Genomic DNA, 18,984 nt, shown 5'->3' on the forward strand with positions numbered 1-18,984 from the left:
AGTTACCTCATCTGTAAAATGAGGATTAATCAATCAATCAATCAATCAATCGTATTTATTGAGATTAAGACTGTGAGTCCCAAGTGGGACAACCTGATCACCTTCTATCCCCCCAAAGCTTAGAACAGTACTTTGCACATAGTAAGCGCTTAACAAATACCTCCATTATTATTATTATTATTGTTTCCTTTTAAGGGACTGGAAAGGTTTAGTCATCATATCCCAAGGATTTGGAAAGCAACAGAAAAATAGTTGGAAAATGTGTTAAAATTGTTCGTAGTTTTTTTTAAGAATGAGTTAAGAATAATTGTTTAATATTATTAGGAAAAAGCTATCATTTCTAACATTATCAATCGTATCTGGCTATATGATGCTCCTGGGTACTTCTCTGCCTCACAGTTCTCTGGTCAGGATTGCCTGACTTCCAGACAGGTCCAGCAAAGGAATCATCACTGAACTGCCTCCCAGGGAGCCTGTCTTCAGTCTTAGCCATGACGTGACAGCATCAGGGAAGGGAACCTGTTTCTACCAGACCACCCGTTTCAACATTCATTCATTCATTCAGTTGTAGTTATTGAGCGCTTACTGTGTGCAGATCACTGTACTAAGCGCTTGGGAAGTACAAGTTGGCAACATATAGAGACGGTCCCTACCCAACAGTGGGCTCACAGTCTAGAAGGGGGAGACAGAGAACAAAACAAAATATATTAACAAAATAAAATATATAGAATAAATATGTACAAATGAAATAGAGTAGTAAATATGCACAAACATAACATGACCGGTGCTCCTCGCCCCCCTCATTCCAGTGATTCTGGACAATTGGATACGATGATTTCTGGCAGTGGTTCATGCAGCTAACAATCAATCGTATTTATTGAGCACTTACTGTGTGCAGAGCACTGTACTAAGCGCTTGGGAAGTACAAGTTGGCAACATGTAGAGACGGTCCCTACCCAACAGTGGGCTCACAGTCTAGAAGGGGGAGACAGAGAACAAAACAAAACATATTAACAAAATAAAATGAATAGAATAGATATGTACAAGTAAAATAAATAGAGTAATAAATACGTACAAATGAGGAGTCCACACCACCAGAGGAGTTTTGGACTGGTTCTATGGACTCTTTAGACTTGACGGGGGAAGCTTACTATTCCATGGGTTGCTGCTACTTTGCTCCTGGAGGTGGGCTTAGTGGGAGGATAGTGGTTACTAGGTTGCTGTTGCTCGGCCCTTTTCACACAGGTGCAACAAACACTACAGTCGCCCCCAGCTCTTGCCCCTGTGGGCTATCTTAAGACCATTGTGCTAGTGAGGGAGGAGGTTGTTATCTGTCCCACTGCTACACCGCTCTATCTGCGTGCAGCGGACACTTCAACCATCCCTGGCCTCTTATGTCAATGCAGTGCCTCAAAAACCATGGTGGGCCACCGACCACCTTCTATGCCTCCATACCTCCTACTCGCACGCCTTAAGGACAGGGTGCTGCCTCCTGTTGCCCCTGGCCATGGAATAGGAAATATCCTCTGCTCCTACCCATGGATCTGCTTTTCTGGTTCCGTGGCAAATCAGGGAGGTCATCGGCCCACGCAGTCAGGGAGGGACAGTGCCGGAAGGCCCGGCTTCCAGGGCAACCCCACCACTATGCAACCCGGAGGGGACTCAGGAAGGGTTGGCATCAGGTGGGCACGGATGGCGAGGGCCAAGGGGTGGTCTGTCCCAAAGTGACCCTGGGCTACCGGCCATCTCAAGGTCATAAACTATCTCGTGACCACCTGAGCCAGCAGGCGGAACTCGGAAATGAGGGTGGGATACCTCCCACATGACCAAAGCTGCTAGATTAACAACCCAAGCTGGGAATACAGAAGGTGTCCCTCGCTCCCGTGCCAATCAAATTGGGTATGGAGGAGAGGGAAGAGTGGAGATTGGGTAGACTGAGGCCAGAAGCTGAAATGGCTTAGGGGCACAGGTGATAAATACCTGTCGCCTCTGACCTTGGTGGCCAGAACACTGAAACACGCAGCAGCAGCGGCAGCCCATGTGTCTTCCTGTGCCCAGAAGGCCAGATGCCCGCTCTGCATCCAGAACCAACACACTGAGGCAAGGGCCGCGGGATGAGTGAGTGTCCCGTGGGTGGGACCCAGGTGCCTCGCTGCTGATGGGGATCATGAGTGGATTCCTCCCATGTAGGGAGGGAGAGCACATGGTGAGAGCTAGCCGCCCACCACGTGTGTGTGGGTAATGGAATGAATTCCTCCCATGTGGGAAAGAAAGTGGATTCTTCCCGACTGGGAAGTCACATGGGTGAGAGCTAGCGGCCTCACCCACGTGCGATTAACGTATGATTGGGTTCCTCCTGTTAGGGAAGCTGGAAGATTGATAATTGATTACATTCCTTCCAAAAGGGAAGCTCAATCCATTGCGCCTAAACAACTACATAATTCAATCACCTCGCAGAATACATTTTATATAAAATTCAGGCTTTCCGTCCTCGGTCTCTCTCTCTCTAATAATAATAATAATAATAATAATGGCATTTATTAAGCGCTAACTATGTGCAAAGCACTGTTCTAAGCACTGGGGAGGTTACAGAAGCAGCGTGGCTCAGTGGAAAAGAGCCCGGGCTTTGGGGTCAGAGGTCATGGGTTCGAATCCCGGCTCCGCCGCATGTCTGCTGTGTGACCCTGGGCAAGTCACTTCACTTCTCTGAGCCTCAGTTACCTCATCTGGAAAATGGGGATTAGGACTGTGAGCCCCACATGGGACGACTTAATCACCTTGTATCCCCCCCCACCACTTAGAACAGTGTTCTGCTCATAGTAAGCGCTTAACAAATGCCATCATTATTATTATTATTACAAAGGGATCAGGTTGTCCCACAGTGGGGCTCACAGTCTTAATCCCTATTTTCCAGATGAGGTAACTGAGGCCCAGAGAAGTTAAATGACTTGCCCAAAGTCACACAGCTGACAAGCGGCAGAGTCGGGATTTGAACCCATGACCTCTGACTCCAAAGCCCGGGCTCTTTCCACTGAGCCATGCATTTTCTGTCTCCCTCTATCCCTCTCCCTCTTTCCCCCTCTCTCTCCCCACCGATTACTGAACGAACCTGTCCCCGTACGACGGGTGACACTAACCAAGTCCCTGAACAAAGTTGGTAAACAAGTTCCCTGCCCACAAAGAGTTTACTACCTATGGCCTGCAATACCTTCCCTCTTCACATTTCATCACTCTCCCCTCCTTCAAAGCCTTATTATCATCATCATCATCATCATCATCAATCGTATTTATTGAGCCCTTACTATGTGCAGAGCACTATACTAAGCGCTTGGGAAGTACAAATTGGCAACATATAGAGACAGTCCCTACCCAACAGTGGGCTCACAGTCTAAAAGGGGGAGACAGAGAACAAAACCAAACATACTAACAAAATAAAATAAATAGAATAGATATGTACGAATAAAATGAATAAATAATTAAAAGTACAACTCTTCCAAGAGGCCTTCACTGACTAAACCCTCATTTCCCTCCTCTCCCACTTCCTTCTGTGTTGGCTTTACACTTGGATTTGCACCTTTCATTTCCCCACCCTCAGCCCCACAGCACTTATGCACATATGCATAATTTATTCATTTTTATTTAACTCTATATCCCCCCTCTAGACTTTAAGCTCCTACTGGGAAAGAAATCTGTCTACTACGTCTGCAATACTGTACTCTCCCAAAGGCTTAGTATTGTGCTCTGCCCACAGAAAGCACTCAACAAATATGATTGATTAGTTGATTGTTTGATGATGTGTCTGCCAAAATTAACTCATCGAAACACAGCATTGAAATGCATATCATTCAAGCACATGAGATCATTGAAATGCAATTGGAAAAAAATGTCTTTGTAATCGAGGTAACCTAAGTTTCTTAAGACCCCTTATTAGTGGACTATGGTCAATTTTGTTAAAGAATGACACACTTTACAAAAAGCCATGAACATTTTGACATGCAAATAAAGATGCTATAGTAAAACAGCTGAAGCATAGAAATGCTAAAACATACCAAAGAAATGATAAAGCTAAGGAAAGCAGCATGACCTAGTAGTAGAAAGAGCCTGGATCTGGGAATCAGAGGACCTGAGTTCTCAACCCAGCTCTGCTACTTGCCTGCTGGGTGACCTGTGGCAATCTGGCTCATTCTCTGAGTTCAAATTAATTCATTCATTCAGATTTATTGAGCATTTACTATATTATTGAGCACTGTTCTAAGCACTTGAAAAGTACAATTCAACAACAGAGACAATCCCTACCCAACAACAGGCTCACAGTCTAGAAGGGGGAGATAGACAACAAAACAAAACAAGTAGACAGGCATCAATTGCATCAAAATAAATAGAATTACAGATATATATACACATCATTAAATAGAGTAATAAATATGTACAAATATACACCAGTGCAGTGGGGCGGGATAACGTCATTCATTCATTCGATCGTATTTATTGAGCGCTTACTGTGTGCAGAGCACTGTACTGGCTCAGTGAAAAGAGCCCGGGCTTTGGAGTCGGAGGTCATGGGTTCAAATCCCAGCTTCGCCTATTGTCAGCTGTGTGACTTTGGGCAAGTCACATCACTTCTCTGTGCCTCAGTTACCTCATCTGTAAATTGGGGATTAAGACTGTGAGCCCTCCGTGGGACAACCTGATCACCTTGTAACCTCCTCAGCACTTAGAAGAGTGCTTTGCACATAGTGAGCACTTAATAAATGCCATTATTATTATTATATAGAAACGGTCCCTACCCAATGGGCTGACAGTCTAGATAACAAACAATGGCACACAATCTGTAAGTGGGCCAGTCACGTGGATTCAACTATGAATTCCATTTAGCCGAAGTGATACTAATAAAAATGCAAAACGTGAAAAAATGCAAAATATAAAATTATAGCTGGGCTTATCGCACATTATTAGATGAGGATAGTTCATTCAATAGTATTTATTGAGCGCTTACTGTGTTCAGAGCACCGTACTAAGCACTTGGGAAGTACAAGTTGGCAACATATAGAGACGGCCCCTACCCGACAATGGGCTCACAGTCTAGAAGAGCGAGATGGACAACAAAACAAAACATGTAGACAGGTGTCAAAGTCATCATAACAAAGAGAATGATAGCTATATGCACATCATAAACAAAATAAATAGCATAGTAAATATGTACAAGTAAAATAGAGTAAAATGGTTGAGGTATAAAGGCTTTGGGTAGCCAATTTTAACTCCTCAAGCAGTCCATCAATCAAATAATATTTCAGTGAACCTAGACCCCGTTTTGAAGAATTACAGTCCTGGTAACTCAAAGTTACCGGGTTACAAGACTGACATTCAGTTAAAATGTCTACAGTCTTTTAGACTGTGAGCCCACTGTTCGGTAGGGACTGTCTCTATGTGTTGCCAATTTGTACTTCCCAAGCGCTTAGTACAGTGCTCTGCACATAGTAAGCGCTCAATAAATACGATTGATTGATTGATTGATTAAAATCCAGTGGAGGAAGAAATGATACAGACACAGGATGAGTTCCTTCTAGCTCAAGATAGGACAGAGCTTGGTTTCCAATACTGGCCTCCTATGGGCCCTTAGCCCCTAACTTCTCTATGCCTCATTCTCCTCATCAGTAAAATTCATTCATTCATTCAATCGTATTTATTGAGCACTTACTGTGTGCAGAGGACTGTACTAAGCACTTGGGAAATACAAGTTGGCGTAAAATGCGAGTGAAATATGTATTTTCCCTTCTTCCTAGACTGTGTCTGATCTGATTGTATTGTACTGTATTGTGCTGATTGTATTGTACTGTGAGCCCATTGTTGGGTAGGGGCCGTCTCTATATAGTGATAATAATAATGATGACATTTATTAAGCGCTTACTATGTGCAAAGCACTGTTCTAAGTGCTGGGGAGGTTACAAGGTGATCAGGTCGTATCCCTTCTTCCTAGACTGTGTCTGATCTGATTGTATTGTCTCTACCCCAGTGCTTGGAGTGTAGTAAATGTTTAGCAAATGCACAATTATAAATCCATAGATATTTGGCTGACCATGTCCGTATGATTAACTAGTATGTACCCCAGGGCTTAGAACAGTGCTTGGCACATAGCAAGTGCTTAACAAGTATTATCATTATAATTATTAAACTGTAAGCTCATTGTGGGCAGGGAATGTGTGCAATATTATTATGCTATGCACTCCCAAGTGCTTAGTACAGTGTCCTGCACAAAATAAGTGCTGAATGGTACAGTGCTCTGCACACAGTAAGTGCTCAGTAACTACGAGTGAATGGATGAATGAATGAATAAATACGACCGACTGACTCAAAGAAATGACCCCTTTCTTCCAGGAATTCTGGATTCATGCAGGACCCTAATCAGTGTGGCCTGGGATCCCAGAGGCAGCAGTAAAAATCATCCTGGGAAAAGGTAAAGCCAAATCCCAGGGCCATTTTTGGGTTCTGACTTTACCTCTCCCAAACACAATACTGAAATCTTCCTCCAGCCCCACCTCTGACTGTCTCATCCTTTAAACAGTGTGGTACAGTGCTCTGCACACAATAAATGCTCAATAAATGGGATTGAATTAATGAATGAATGAAAGCAGTAAGAGGAGGATGGGGAAAGCCAGGTTGTCCAGGACTGGTCCAAACATGATTGACTGCAAACCCAATCCGGCCCCAATGGTCTGTCCTTAGATGAACCTTTCTGTCCTGATGACTAGGCGTGATACAAATGATGATCCAAAATGCCAAAATCCAAAATCCCGTAGGCCATATCTCTTCCCATTATAAACTAGCCTGAAGAAAGTCAGTCAGTCAGTCAGTCAGTCATTCAATCATATTTATTGAGCACTTACTGTGTGCAGAGCACTGTACTAAGTGCTTGGGAAGTACAAGTTGGCAGCATATAGAGACGGTCCCTACCCAACAGTGGGCTTCCAGTCTAGAAGATGGGCTCACAGTGAGCACTTACTGTGTGCAGAGCACTGTATTAAGCACTTGGGAGAGTACAATATAACAATATAGCAGACACATTTTCAGCCCATAGTGAGCTTACAGACTAGAGCGGCAGATAGACAGTAGAAATCTCACTATTGGGTAAGAAAATAATTCACACTCTCTTCATTTGATATTGTAGTTTACATGTGCCTGGGTATCAAAGGTTTCCCACCAACTAACCATCAATCAGTTAATTGCTGATACTTCTTGAGTGCATACCTTGTGCAGAGCACTGTACTTGGGAAAGTAAAACACAGTGGAGTTGGAGGACTCAATCCTTGACTCAAGGAACTTATAAACTAATGATCCCATTCCTAAGGATTATTGCCATTTTTTGGTGTTTCTTTCTGATGGTAAAAATAATAACAATTATGGTATGTATTAAGCACTTATTAAGCACTTATTAAGACTATGAGCCCCATGTGGGACAACCTGATCACCTTGTAAGCTCTCCAGTGTTTAGAACAGTGCTTTGCACATAGTAAGTGCTTAATAAATGCTATCATTTTTTTTTATTATGCACCAAGTTCTGTTCTAAGCTCTGGCGGAGATACAAGGTTATCAGCTTGGATACAGCCCCTGTCTTGCATGGGGCTCACAGTTCAGGTGGGAGGGAGTATAATTTAAGGCCCATTTTACAGATACAAGAACCAAGGCACAGATAAATTGTGACTTGCCCAAGGTCATCCAGCCAACACTTGGTGGAGCCAGGATTAGAACCTAGGCCCACTGACTTCCAGGAGGATGCTCTTTCCCCTGGGCCACAATAATTCTAGGAAAAATGTAGGCAGTTAGCTATAAGGATATGAGAGTCCATTTGGATGTTTGAAGAGGTCCGGACACTACAAAATGTATTTGTAGATAATATTTACCTGTTTTTTCCAATAGATTGTAAACTCCTTGAGGGCGGAGAATGCATGTCTGGCATCTGGCGTATTTTCCCAAGCATATAATAATCAATCAATCAATCAGTCAATACTATATTTTGAGTACCTACTGAAACCGGAATAAGAGGACCAAAACGTGTGAACGGGGTGTAATTGGAGAAGAGTGAGGATAAATTTGGAGGAGATTGCAATTCTTCACAATTCTAGGTTACTCAATAAATGTCATCACTTGACAAAATGATTGAGTTGACTCCTACTGATAGATTCTCCGGGATCTTTCTTATACTCTCTGTTAAATGCCTCGTTCAGAGTGTTGGGCTCTGTGCAACAGGCCTTGAGCTTTGCTTGTCTTCCAGAGAATTTATAACCTAAATTAAATCACTTTATTCCACTCTTTGCCATTTTACATAATATAATTCATCTTAGAAATGAATATTAAAATCTTCTGCATTTTCAGTGATACCCACAGAAAGAACGAGAGGTTGTGCTTTCAAGCTTAAAATGATCTCTGCTTATATTTTCCACCATTTTGGGTTTTTTTAGATTTCTTCTTTGGCTAAGGTTTTTTTTTTTTTTCCTGTTCCTATGAACTCTGGTTTTGATATTCTCCAGGAATGTCACGTCAGTTTTCCTCTTTGCTTAAAACGTTTCTGAGAACACATAGGGGAGTTGAACGCAGCAGAGAGGATAAGATAATTTCCCCAGGGAGGTAGGAGGAAAGGAAGAAGGTACTGGTTACAGAGACTCAAAGACAGGTTTTTCCATAGACCAGAGCTTGCAATGAATGCGGAATTACTGAAGGTAATAATAATGATAATAATAATGATGGTATTTATTAAACGCTTCCTATGTGCCAAGCACTTTTCTAAGCACTGGGGGAGATACAAGGTTATCAGGTTATCCCAGGTGGGGCTCACAGTCTTATGTATATATGTTTGTACATATTTATTACTCTATTTATTTATTCATTTTACTTGTACATATCTATTCTATTTATTTTATTTTGTTAGTATGTTTGGTTTTGTTCTCTGTCTCCCCCTTTTAGACTGTGAGCCCACTGTTGGGTAGGGACTGTCTCTATATGTTGCCAACTTGTACTTCCCAAGTGCTTAGTACAGTGCTCTGCACACAGTGAGCGCTCAATAAATACGATTGATTGATTGATTGATTAATCCCCATTTTCCAGATGAGGTAACTGAGGCACAGAGAAGTGAAGTGACTTGTCCAAAGTCACACAGCCGACAAGTGGCCGAGCCGGGATTAGAACCCACGACCTGTGACTCTCAAGCCCGTGCTCTTTCCATAAGCCGCTCTGCTACTCTAAGGTAGAAGGCTGAGAATTTATCCTATTAACACCGAAGCTGTAGATTCCTGAATAGGCGAGGGCTAGCCTCAGTACAAAGTCTTCTTTAATAAAAAAGCCCTCTTCCAGCACATGAAAATCCCCCCATCTTACCTCCTTCCCTTCCCCACAGCACCTGTATATATGTATATATGTTTGTACATATTTATTACTCTATTTATTTATTTATTTATTTTACTAGTACATATCTATTCTATTTATTTTATTTTGTTAGTATGTTTGGTTTTGTTCTCTGTCTCCCCCTTTTAGACTGTGAGCCCACTGCTGGGTAGGGACTGTCTCTATATGTTGCCAATTTGTACTTCCCAAGCGCTTAGTACAGTGCTCTGCACATAGTAAGCGCTCAATAAATACGACTGATGATGATGATGATGATGATGAAAATGGCTTGCCCAAAGTCCCACAGCAGACAAGTGGCTGAACTGGAATAAGAACTAAGATCAACGGACCCTCAGGACAGTGCTCTTCCCACTAGGCCACACTGCTTCTCAGTTTGGTTTTAATAATTACCAATCATCATCATCAGTCGTATTTATTGAGCGCTTACTATGTGCAGAGCACTGTACTAAGCGCTTGGGAAGTACAAATTGGCAACATATTGAGACAGTCCCTACCCAACAGTGGGCTCACAGTCTAAAAGACTGTGACATACCAATATAAAAGACATACCAATATGTTTCCTGACTAATCTCTCATCTCCCCATACTATTTTCCCTCCCTACTGTGTCACCCATACACTAAAGTCCATACCCTGTAAGGCCTTAGATAGCTCTCTACCCTCTCTCACACAGCCCATGTGAATATATCCGTATATTCAGCTGCTCCCCCAACCTGTAATTTATTTTAATGACTGCTTCTCCTGAAGGGTGGTGTGCTTTTTGAGGGTATGAATATGTCTATTAATGCTATAGTTTTCTCATTCATTCAATCATATTTATTGAGCGCTTACTGTGTGCAGGACACTTTACTAAGCACTTGGAAAGTACAATTCAGCAACAGATTGAGACAATCCCTGCCCAACAATGGGCTCATAGTCCCAGACAGTACAGTGAGCACTCAATAAATACCATTGATTGATTATTGCTTGATTAATTCCCCCTTCTAGACTGTGAGCCCACTGTTGGGTAGGGGACATCTCTATATGTTGCCAACTTGTACTTCCCAAGTGCTTAGTACAGTGCTCTGCACACAGTAAGCGCTCCCAGACTGAGCCCCTTCCTTCCTCTCCCCCTCGTCCCCCTCTCCATCCCCCCATCTTACCTCCTTCCCTTCCCCACAGCACCTGTATATATGTATATATGTTTGTACATATTTATTACTCTATTTATTTATTTATTTATTTATTTTACTTGTACATATCTATTCTATTTATTTTATTTTGTTAGTATGTTTGGTTTTGTTCTCTGTCTCCCCCTTTTAGACTGTGAGCCCACTGTTGAGTAGGGACTGTCTCTATATGTTGCCAATTTGTACTTCCCAAGCGCTTAGTACAGTGCTCTGCACATAGTAAGCGCTCAATAAATACGATTGATGATGATGACAGTAAGCGCTCAATAAATACGATTGAATGAATGAATGAATGATTAGTAGTGTTATTTTTTTTTAGTTCATCTCATCTGTGTGTTTACCGAGTATTGTTCTAAGCACTTGGGAAAATTTGATAGATGTGGGAGGATCCAATCCAGACCTGGAAGAATTTTATAGTCTAAATGGGAGACAGGCATTTGGTAATTTACAGGGAGGAGGAAGAAACACTTAAATAGAAGAGCAAGTAAAAATATATGTACTAAGATACCTGTCATTTGTTTCCATGTCCCGGGTGCTAAATTAAGTTGCAAATTCCTTGAGGTCAGGGATCACGTCTTCTAGTCGTATTGTACTGTGACAAGGGCTCAGTAATAATAATAATAATGATAATAATGGTATTTGTTAAGCACTTACTATGTGCCAGGCACTGTACTAAGCGCTGGGGTGGATACAAGCAAATCGGGTTAGAATCAGTCCCTGTCCTACGTGGTGCTCACAGTATCAATCCCCGTTTTACAGATGAGGTAATTGAGGCATGGAGAAGCAGCATGGCTCAGTAGAAAGAGCCCAGGCTTTGGAGTCAGAGGTCATGGGTTCAAATCCCAGCTCCACCACTTCTCAGCTGTGTGACATTGGGCAAGTCACTTAACTTCTCTGGGCCTCAGTTCCCTCATCTGTAAAATGGGGATTAAGACTGTGAGCCCCCCGTGGGACAACCTGATCATCTTGTAACCTACCCAGAGCTTAGAACAATGCTTTGCACATAGTAAGCGCTTAATAAATGCCATTATTATTATTATTATAATTATGTGAAGAGACTTGCTCAAAGTTACAAAGCAGACAAGTAACAGTGACATAATTAAAACCCATGACCTTCTGACTTTCAGCTCAGTGCTCTATCTACCTCGCCACGTGCTTTGCGCGGAGTAAGCATTCGGTAAATCGTACTGATGATAGACTGAGGTGAAATGGGAGCTCCTGAGTAATGAGGTGGTAGAAAAGTACTGAGATAATAGTTGGAAGCATTTCACATGGGGAGAAGATAAACTAATTTGGGAGGGCTTCCTAGAGGAGGTTGGGATTTCAAAAAGGATTTGATGAGAGATAGAGCTGAGTGAGGTCTGGAGGATTTGAAGATAGGATAGAAAAATCAAGGAAGCCTCTGAAGGAAACAATAAATGAGGCCTCGCCCAACAGACTCAGATTTGATTCGGAAGCGTGAAAGACATACCCAAGTTAATGTGAAAGGAGAGTTTCCCTTTCCGCAGCTCCAAGGTAATGAAGTCACCACGCTGTCCTTCTCCGTGGAACAAGACTCCATCCCCCTGCATGCTCTTGAACTTGAGTGAAATCACATCTTTGAAAGTGCTCATCAGTTTCTGATTGAACCTGTAGAGGAGGGAGCTTCGGCCATCCAAACTGGCGATGTCGGATTCTGAGGGGAAAGAGAGAGGGAGATGGTAAAAATGCAGGAAATGAGCAGGGGGAATTGGGAACAGACACCCAGTTGCTGCCCGGATCTTCTTTGTGCAGAAACACTCTGGGCATGTTACTCCCCTCTTCAAAAGTCTCCAGTGGCTGCCTGTCAACCTCACATCAAACAAAGACCCCTCACTCTCAGTTTCAAGGCTGTCCATCACCTCACCCCCTCCTACCTCACCTCCCTTCTCTCCTTCTCCAGCCCACTCCTCACCCTCCGCTCCTCTGCCACTCACCTCCTCACCGTGCCTCGTTCTCTCCTGTCCTGCCATCGACCCCCGGCCCACGTCCTCCCCCTGGCCTGGAATGCCCTCCCTCCCCACATCCGCCAAGCTAGCTCTCTTCCTCCCTTCAAAGCCCTACTGAGAGCTCACCACCTCCAGGAGGCCTTCCCAGACTGAGCCTCCTTTTTCCTCTCCTCCTCCCCATCCTCCCCACCCTAATAATATAACAGTGTGGCTCAGTGGAAAGAGCATGGGCTTTGGAGTCAGAGGTCATGGGCTCAAATCCCAGCTCTACCAACAGCCGGGATTTGAACTTGTCAGCTGTGTGACTTTGGGCAAGTCACTTAACTTCTCTGTGCCTCAGTTCCCTCATCTGTAAAATGGGGATTAAGACTGTGAGCCCCCCGTGGGACATCCTGATTACCTTTTAACATCCCCAGCGCTTAGGACAGTGCTTTGCGCATAGTAAGCGCTTAATAAATGTTGTTATTATTTTATTATTTAATGATGATAGCATTTATTAAGCATTTACTATGTGCAAAGCACTGTTCTAAGCGCTGGGGAGGTTACAAGGTGATCAGGTTGTCCCACGGGGGGCTCACAGTCTTAATCCCCATTTTACAGTTGAGGTACCTGAGGCACAGAGAAGTTAAGTGACTTGCCCAAAGTCACACAGCTGACAATTGGCAGAGCCGGGATTTGAACCCATGACCTCTGACTCCAAAGCCCGGGCTCTCTCCACTGAGCCACACTGCTTCAAGCAAGGTAGGTAGGAGCCCTACCTCCTTCCCCTCCCCACAGCACCTGTATATTTGTTTGTACAGATTTATTACTCTGTTTATTTTACTCATACATATTTACTATTCCATTCATATTGTTAATGGTGTGCATTTAGCTTTAATTCTATTTATCCTGACGACTTGACACCTGTCCACATGTTTTGTTTTGTTGTCTGTCTCCCCCTTCTAGACTGTGATCCCATTGTTGGGTAGGGACCATCTCTATATGTTGCCAACTTGTACTTCCCAAGCGCTTAGTACAGTGCTCTGCACACAGTAAGTGCTCAGTAAATGCGATTGAATGAATGAATGAAGAGACAATCCATCCACAAGCATCTGGAAAATTAAACTTTACATAAGTGCACTTACTAGGCTTTTTAAAATCCCTAGCCTTTGTCCATGCTTGGTTATGAATTATGTTTTTAGCCCAAGCCTCAAGAAACTTCTGTAAAACAAGATTCAGCAAAAATGCTTGGTCTGGAACTTCTCTCCCAGCGTAGAAGATCCCAGGAATTCCAACAGACCTCTCAGTCCATGAAGAAAAGAAACCTGGATTTCAAGGCAAAGAGGCAAAGTGCCCATGCAAGTTTTTTGCACCCTATCATTTTCCTCAGAGCTTCCAATCCTTTCAACTGAATTGATATTGATGGTTTGTGGGCCATTACCCATGCGCAGAATATGAACAGCAATTCCAATGCTGACATAAATCTCAGAATAATCAAGTGTGAGTGAGTGAGGTTCCCAGATTTAGCCTAACAGTAGTGTTCCTTGGAGCACAGACATTCCTCTGGTAGTTGCAGAATTACTATAATAATATTAATGATAATAATGATGATAATAATAACAATATTAATGAAAATGGTACTTGTTAAGCACTTACTATGTGTGAAGCACTGTAAAAAGTGCTGGAGTAGATACAAAAAAATCAGGTCCCATGTGGCACTGAACAGTATTGAATCTCCATTTTGCACATGAGGGGACTGAGGCACAGATAAGTTAAGTGACTTGCCCAAGGTCACACAGCAGACACGTGATGGAGCCGGGATTAAATCCAGGCCCTTTACCCTCATTCCTGTGATCTATCCACCACCCTGGTTCAGTAGCGTATGTTCTTCTCAACTATAAACTCCATGAGGGCGGGAAATGAGTCTACCAACTCCGATATACTGTAATCAGTTAATCAATCTATCATATTTACTGAGTACATACTGTGTGCAGAGCACTGTACTAAGTGCTTGGGGGATAACAATATAACATACAGATTCCTTTCCCTCGGTTGGTTTAGTCTAAAGGCGGAGACAGAAAGTAATATAAATAAATAAATTGCGTATAGGTGCATAATTGCTCTGGAGCTGTGGAGGGGGAGGTGAAAAAAGGGAGCAAATCAGATGATAATAATAATAATAATAATAATAATAATAATAATAATAATAATAATAATGTTGGTATTTGTTAAGCGCTTACTATGTGCCAAGCACTGTTCTAAGCACTGGGGGGGGGGGGATACAAAGTAATCAAGTTTGTCCCACGTGGGGCTCATAGTCTTCATTCCCATTTTACAGATGAGGAAACTGAGGAACAGAGAAATTAAATGACTTGCCCAAAGTCACACAGTTGACAAGTGGAGGAGCAGGGATGACACAAAAGGGAGTGGGAGTAAACAAAATGAGGGCTTAGTCAGGAAGGGCTTCTTGGAGGAAATGTACCTTCAAAGAGGCTTTAAAGGATGATTGATTGGTCTCCCATAATTTGTTAATCAATTCAATTCAATCGTATTTATTGAGCGCTTACTGTGTGCAGAGCACTGTACTATGCACTTGGGAAGTACAAGTTGGCAACAGATAGAGACGGTCCCTACCCAACAACAGGCTCACAGTCTAGAAGGGGGAGACAGACAACAAAACAAAACATATTAACAAAATAAAATAAATAGAATAGTAAATATGTACAAGTAAAATAAATAGAGTAATAAATATGTACAAACATATACAGGTGCTCTGGGGAGGGGAAGGAGGTAGGGCGGGGGGATGGGGAGGGGGAGAGGAAGGAGGGGGCTCAGTCTGGGAAGGCCTCCTGGAGGAGGTGAGCTCTCAGTAGGGCTTTGAAGGGAGGAAGAGAGCTAGCTTGGCGAATGTGCGGAGGGAGGGCATTCCAAGCCCGGAGGATGATGTGGGCCAGGGGTCGATGGCGGGACAGGCGAGAACGAGGGACAGTGAGGAGATTAGCAGCAGAGGAGCGGAGGGTGTGGGCTGGGCTGGAGAAGGAGAGAAGGGAGGTGAGGTAGGAGGGGGCGAGGTGATGGACAGCCTTGAAGCCCAGAGTGAGGAGTTTCTGCCTGATGCGCAGATTGATTGGTAGCCACTGGAGATTTTTGAGGAGGGGAGTAACATGCCCAGAGCATTTCTGCACAAAGATGATCCGGGCAGCAGTGTGAAGTATAGATTGAAGTGGGGAGAGACAGGAGGATGGGAGATCAGAGAGGAGGCTGATGCAGTAATCCAGTCGGGATAGGATAGGATCAGCAATCAAGTAATTACTGGTATTTATTGAACACCTACAGTGTCCAGAGCATTTCAGTAAGTGCTTGGAAGAGTCCAGTATAATAGCATTGACAGATGTGATCCCTGCCCACAAGGAGCTTACAAGCTACAGGGGGAGATCGACATTAAAGTGGATTACAGGCAGGGGAAATAGTAAACACTGGTCTCATCCTACCTCCCTTGTCTCTCCACTGCCTCTTTATCTGCCTCATCTGCCTCCCACCTCGTAACTGTGAGTGTTCATCAAAGCTCACTTCTAGGTCCTCTTCAATTCTCAATCAACACTCTCCCCATTGAAGAACTCTTTTGCTCCCATGACTTCAGCTATCTCAATACAGATGACTCCCAAATCCACCTCACCAGTATCTCTCTTCTGCAATCTCAGTTCCCCCTCCTGCCTTCCTGACACCTCGACATAGTTGTCCTACCATTCATCCATTCATTCAATCGTATTTATTGAGCACTTACTGTGTACAGAGCACTGTACTAAGCGTTTGGGAAGTACAAGTTGGCAACATATAGAGATGGCCCCTACCCAACAGTCTAGAAGGGGGGAACAGAGAACAAAACAAAACATATTAACAAAATAAAATAAATAGAATAAATATGTACAAATAAAATGAATAAATACAGTAATAAATATGTACAAACATATATACATATATACAGGTGCTGTGGGGAGGGGAAGGAGGTAAGGCAGGGGGGATCGGGAGTGGCACCTCAAGCTCAACATGTCCAAAACTGAACCCCGAATCTCCATACCCAAGTCCCCTCCTTCCCTTCACTTCCCCAGTATTGCTGACAAAGCCACCATCCTCCCCGTCTCTCAAATTTAGCATTATTCTTGACTTCTCTGCCAAGCCCTATATTCAGCCAGTCACCATGACTTGTCAGTTCTTTCTTCATAACAACTCCAGAAACCACCCCTTCCTCTCCATCTTAATGGCCACCATGCAAGTCCATGCACTTGCCATATTCACAACTGGACTATTGTCATCTCACAGACATCTCTGCCTCCAGTCTCTTTCCTATTTCTTGTTCATACTGCAGTCATCTGCCATTTTGTACAAATTCCCTCATTCCTCAAAAACATCCAGTGGTTTTCCAGCTCTCCTCCCATCCAGCAAGAACTGAATTCCTCACAGTCAGCTTTGAGGTACTCAACTAGCTCTCTCTCCATTACTTTTCTTCACTCCTCTCCCACTAAATTCATTTATTCATTCAATTGTACTTTTGGAGCGCTTACTGAGATTTATTCATTTATCTCAAACCAACTTACTTTCTATGCCTCATTCTCATCTGTCTCACTATCAACATCTTATACATGCCCCTGTTTGGAATTCCCTTCCATTTCACATTAGTTAGAACCCTGGTCTTCCCATCTTCAAAGATCTTTGGAATTCATATCTCCTACAGGTGACCTTCGTTAATTAATCTCTCATCTTGCCAACTCTATTTTCTCCCTAAAGGAAATTTAAGCACTTCCATAACTCCTAGGTCATTGGTTATTCACCCTGGGCCCTACCTCACCCTGTCCACCCGCCCGAAGCACTTTGATATATAACTTTACACACTGTTGCTACCCTATATCTGTAATTCATTTTATTGTCATTTTTCTCCACTATATTGTAATCTCCTTGGGTGCAGGGATCATTTCTTTCAACTATTCAATGCTACCACAGGTTAAAACATGCACTGCACAGATTAGCCCAGTGTGGGCAGGGATTCTCTCTCTTTATTGCTGAATTGTACTTTTCAAGCTCTTAGTACAGTGCTCTGTCCACAGTAAGCTCTCAATCAATACGATTGAATGAATGAGTTAATTTATTGAATCCTGTCAGTTCCACCTTCATGACATCACTAAAATCTGCACTTTCCCCTCCACCCTAACTGCTACTATGCTGATACAAGAACTTATCCTCTCTTGCCTTAAGTACTGACTCAATCTCCTTGCTGAACTTCCTGCCTCCTGCCTCTCCTTATGCTTCACTTTGCTGCTAAGCTCAGTTTTCTAAAAGAAGTGCAGTCCACATCCCCCCACGCAAGAAACTCCAATGTTTCGCCATCCATTCCTGCATCAAAATAAAACACTTTACCATCTACTTCAGCTTGCCCCCTCCTACCTGGCTTCGCTGATTTCCCACAACAGCCAGGCTGCACGCTTTGCTCTTCTAGCAACAACTTGCTCACTGTTTCTCAACATCATCTATCTGCCTGCTGACGCTTTCCCCATGTCCTCCCTCTGGTCAGGAATTCCCACCCTCTCTATATAAGCCAGATCACCCCTCCTTCAAAGCCTTAATAAGGTTCCATCTCTGAGAGCCCTTCTCCAATTAAGCCCTCTCTTCTCTGACTCCCTCTTCCTCCTGTCTATGCACTTGGATCTGCAATCTTTGAGCAGTAGACATTCACCCCACCCTCAACCCCAGCGGCGTTGTCTGTCTCCCCCTTCTAGACTGTGAGCCCATTGTTGGGTAGGAACTGTCTCTATCTGTTGCTGAGTTGCCATTTCCAAGTGCTTAGTACAGTGCTCTGCACAGTAAACGCTCCATAAATAGGATTGATTGAATGAATGAATGAATGAATGAACTTATGTACATATCCATAAATTACTTTGACACCTGTCTCTCCCTCTGTAAACTGTAAGCCCTTTGTGGTCACCGGATGTGTCTATGAACTCTGTTATATTGTACTGTCTTGTACTTGTAATTAGAGAAGCAGTGTGGCTTAGTGGAAAGAGCCCAGGCTTTGGAGTCAGAGGTCATGGGTTCAAATCCCAGCCAATTGTCAGCTGTGTGACTCTGGGCAAGTCACTTAACTTCTCTGCGCCTCAGTTACCTCATCTGGAAAATGGGGATTAAGACTGTGAGCCCCCCGTGGGACAACCTGATCACCTTGTAACCTCCCCAGCACTTAGTACAGTGCTTTACACATAGTAAGTGCTTAATAAATGCCATTATTATTATTATTATTATTGTTATTATTATTACTATCCAAAGCACTTAATACAGTGCTCTGCACACAGTAAACTCTCAATAAATAAAACTGATGTTGATGGGTAGGGAACAAGTTCATCATCAATACCACTGGTTGAATGAGGGAAAACTAGCTCTCTATCCATGATGGGTGAGAATGGAGAAAGGAGGAGAAAAAAAAAAG

General features: G+C 43.2%; 1 protein-coding gene across 1 annotated transcript in view; it reads right to left on the reverse strand.

The window, feature by feature from the left end:
* The window catches only part of CNTNAP5 (contactin associated protein family member 5), a 919,822-nt gene that overhangs the window by 469,760 nt on the left and 431,078 nt on the right, over nucleotides 1-18,984 (reverse strand). Inside the window, 1 exon segment of the mRNA XM_038741400.1 lies at nucleotides 12,035-12,238. Within this exon segment, the coding sequence (XP_038597328.1) occupies nucleotides 12,035-12,238 (204 nt within the window).

The sequence above is a fragment of the Tachyglossus aculeatus genome, chromosome 1 (assembly GCF_015852505.1).
Source record: "Tachyglossus aculeatus isolate mTacAcu1 chromosome 1, mTacAcu1.pri, whole genome shotgun sequence".
Taxonomy (NCBI): domain Eukaryota; kingdom Metazoa; phylum Chordata; class Mammalia; order Monotremata; family Tachyglossidae; genus Tachyglossus; species Tachyglossus aculeatus.